The sequence below is a fragment of the Artemia sp. Qi Xiang Cuo genome, unplaced genomic scaffold (genome assembly GCF_049724085.1).
Source record: "Artemia sp. Qi Xiang Cuo unplaced genomic scaffold, ASM4972408v1 HiC_scaffold_3129, whole genome shotgun sequence".
NCBI classification, from domain to species: Eukaryota; Metazoa; Arthropoda; class Branchiopoda; order Anostraca; family Artemiidae; genus Artemia; species Artemia sp. Qi Xiang Cuo.
This window is the reverse complement of record NW_028300524.1, coordinates 32,632-35,991: the sequence shown is the minus strand read 5'-3', so window position 1 is coordinate 35,991 and position 3,360 is coordinate 32,632. Positions and strand designations below refer to the sequence as shown.

Genomic DNA, 3,360 nt, shown 5'->3' with positions numbered 1-3,360 from the left:
CAACGCCTTCTATAAAAACCTTATATGCCCCCAGGGCATAACTTAAAACCCTTGTCCCGAGGGTTGTGGGGGAGTGTCCTCCTCAAAAAGATATTTTCTACGCTGAACAAAATGGCTATCTCAAAATTTTGATTGGATATGTTTGGAGGAATGATGGGCGTGGGGGAGGGGGGAGGCTAGTTGCCCTCCTATGTCTTTCGACTATTAAAAAGGGCACTAGCCACTCCAATTTCCCATCGAATGAGCCCTTTTCTAAGTTTCTACGACAACTCCTCCGATACGAAGTGCCCGGGTATGGAGAAGAAAAAAGAAAAATAAATAATACATTGTGTCCACATCGTTCTTTACTTAGGCAGCGCTATTGCGCTGCCTATGATCGCTGATCAACGTTTATGTTATGTGTGCCTTTCATTATGTTAGTTTACTATGTTCACGGCCGTATATTTGGCTTTAAAATATACTTTTCTATATATCTATCTAATATGCAGAATAATTGTACCAAATACATTTTGCATGCAGACCCGTTATACTTTAGCCCCCCCCCCATAATATGCAAATATATAGCCCAAATTTATTTGTAAAGTAACGAAAAATTAACAAAAAAACTGGGGCGTTATCGAATTTTATACAGCGTAAACTTGAGTGAGTGGCTCATAAAACACAAGTACCAAAATTCGTTCCCCCTATTGAAATAAAAAAAATAAAACTCAAATAAAATTCTCAAATTTGGAAAGCCTTAATTTCCACCAGGGGAGGGGGTTATTTTCCGTGGGGGGGGGGATTTACTGCGGGGGATATATTCAGGGGGTATTTTCCAAGGGGGGTGTATTTTCCAAGGGGGGTGTATTTCCGAGGGGGGTATTTTTCAGGAGGGGGGTCATCGCCGGGGGTGTAAACGCCTAGAACCAGTGGGATTATGGAAGATCTTTGATGTGTCCCATTTTTGAACTAACTTTTCGCTACTTCTTATATATATATTTATACTGTGCTTTTCATGGACAAAAAATTTTCTTACCACTTGAATGAGCTATTTCAGCATCTTCCAAAGCACTCCATCCCTGGTAAACTAATTATGGTTACAAGCCAAATATTCCTTCTACCCAGGAACACTGAGAATAGGTTGAACCGTGATAGAGTTTGAAAAGATATAGAAAAGAATGTAGACGTTTGTGACACATTGGTATTGAAGGAAGGTTTATTTTGTGACGAAGAATTAGTGACAGTATTAAAAGGATTAAAAAATAATACAGTCCCAGATTTTGATAGTGTTGTAAATGAGTTTTATCAGCTCCCTCTTTTCTCTTAATACAAAACAATCATGGAACTCCATTTTACAGGTTTAAAGCCCTTTCATGCAAATGTTTGGAATTGTAAAAAACAAGAATTTAGCTAAGACAGTGAACTGTGTACATTTCTTAAAAATATTTTGGCTATTTAAGGAGGGAAGGAGATGCCTAAGAGGGTGCATTTTAATACCAAAACGTCCCAACTCTCATTGAGTCTTCATACAAATACAGAATTAGTTCTAAGAAAGAGACAAGGGGTTGGGGACAAGGGGTCTAAGAAAGAGACAAGGAGTAGGTGGTTGGGGGGGGGGGGGTTGAATTCCTTGGGAAGTATAGATAAATAGATACATCAAAAGAATCAAATTTTAATGCTTGTTCAAAATATATCAAATTCATCAAATTTTATTGTACCCATCAAAAGTTACGGGACTGAGAAAATTTTCCTCCATTTTTGAAAAAGGGGGTAGCATCCACAAAACATCAATTGATCTTAATGAAAATCATACCATCAGATTTAGCATACCTGAGAAACCTACTGTAGTGGTTTCAAGCTCCTATGTACAAAATGTCGGAAGGGAATTCTTGGGGAAGGGAATTTTCCATGGAGAGAGACCCGGATTTCCCAGCATTATTTTAAAAAACGATCAGAATTTAATGAATTATAGTCATTTTCCCTTTTTTAGAGGATAACTAACAAGCTGCATGTTGGAGCAAATGTAGCTTTCAGGGGAAGCTGCTTTAGCCAATGAAATCCATCAGTATCTCAAAACAGATCTTGGAGCCACAAGTCAATCCCTCAACCTTTGAAGCGATTGAAATGACCAGTAAAAAGACTCCTTGGAATGGAAACTCGGCTCGAGAGCAATAATTGACTAGTGTTTAATCATGTGTTTAATCAGTGTTTAATCAATAAATAATCAACAATCAGTGGTTAATCAATAGACATTAGTCAACATCTTTACACCTGACAGTAAGGATTAAAGCGAATATGCAAGATAATCAAAATAACTGGAGCAGTTTATATTCTGCAGTTCGCGAAGGTAAACTAGAAAGAGTTAAGGAGCTAATCAGTGTTTTTGGTCTGCCAAAAGTTAACAGGAAAACTAAAAAGCCTCATATAACTCCTCTTCATAATGCTGCTCAGTTTTGTGATGAAGAAGTTGTTCAGATGATGATAGACAGAGGGGCTAGAATTGATGCAAAAACTAGCAAAGGTGAAACTCCACTTGACTACGCGGTTAAAAATAAAAAAATAGAAATTACTGCATGCCTGTTAAAGAATGGAGCTGATGTTAATGAGAGAGACAATGATGGTACAAGTCTTCTTCATGTTGCGGCCAGAAAGGGTTTTACCGAAATTGCTGAACTTCTTTTAGAATTTGGAGCTCCTGTTGATTGTGCACTTACTTCAACTTCAAAAAGAGGCTACACACTGCTTCATATTGCTGCTCAAAACGGAAACACAGAAATTGTTGCTTTGCTTTTAAGTAGAAGACCTAATGTTGATGTAGAAGCAGAAAAAAGTCCTCTCCAGAAAAAAGTCCAGAAAAAAGTCCGCAGAAAAAAGTCTACTCCTCTTCATTGTGGTGTTATGAGTGGTCGTATGGAAATTGTTGAAATGATTTTAAATAGAGGTGCTAGAATTGATGCTGAGAATAAATGTGGCAAAACTCCACTTTGTAATGCAATTGAAAATAAAAATATTGGAATTACTGAGCTACTTTTAAAATACGGAGCTAACGTAGATTCCAGAGACATTAATGGCACAGGTTTATTGCATGCTGCTGCTCAGACAGGATGTGTACAAATAGTAGAGCTTCTTCTAAAATATGGAGCCTGTGTTGATTATATATGTAATTCAAGGCGGCGAAAAGGGTTTACTCCATTGCACTTTGCTGCTGAAAAAGGTACGACAGAAGTTATCAAAATACTTCTAGATAGAGGTGCTAATGTTGATTCTAAGGGAAAAGATTGTGTAACCCCTCTTCATATTGCTGCTAAGAATCGACATATTAGTAAAAATGAAACAGCTACTGGGCTACTTTTACATCATGGAGCTAAAGTGGACAACCAG

At 37.6% G+C, this 3,360-nt stretch overlaps 1 protein-coding gene across 1 annotated transcript; it reads left to right on the top strand.

The window, feature by feature from the left end:
• Nucleotides 1-1,975: 1,975 nt before the first annotated feature.
• Nucleotides 1,976-3,360, top strand: LOC148938564 (uncharacterized; the record flags this gene model as incomplete). The annotated part of the gene is made up of 1 exon (XM_089107696.1): nucleotides 1,976-3,360. A coding segment is annotated over exon 1 (1,086 nt), but the record flags the coding sequence as incomplete, so codon positions are not given.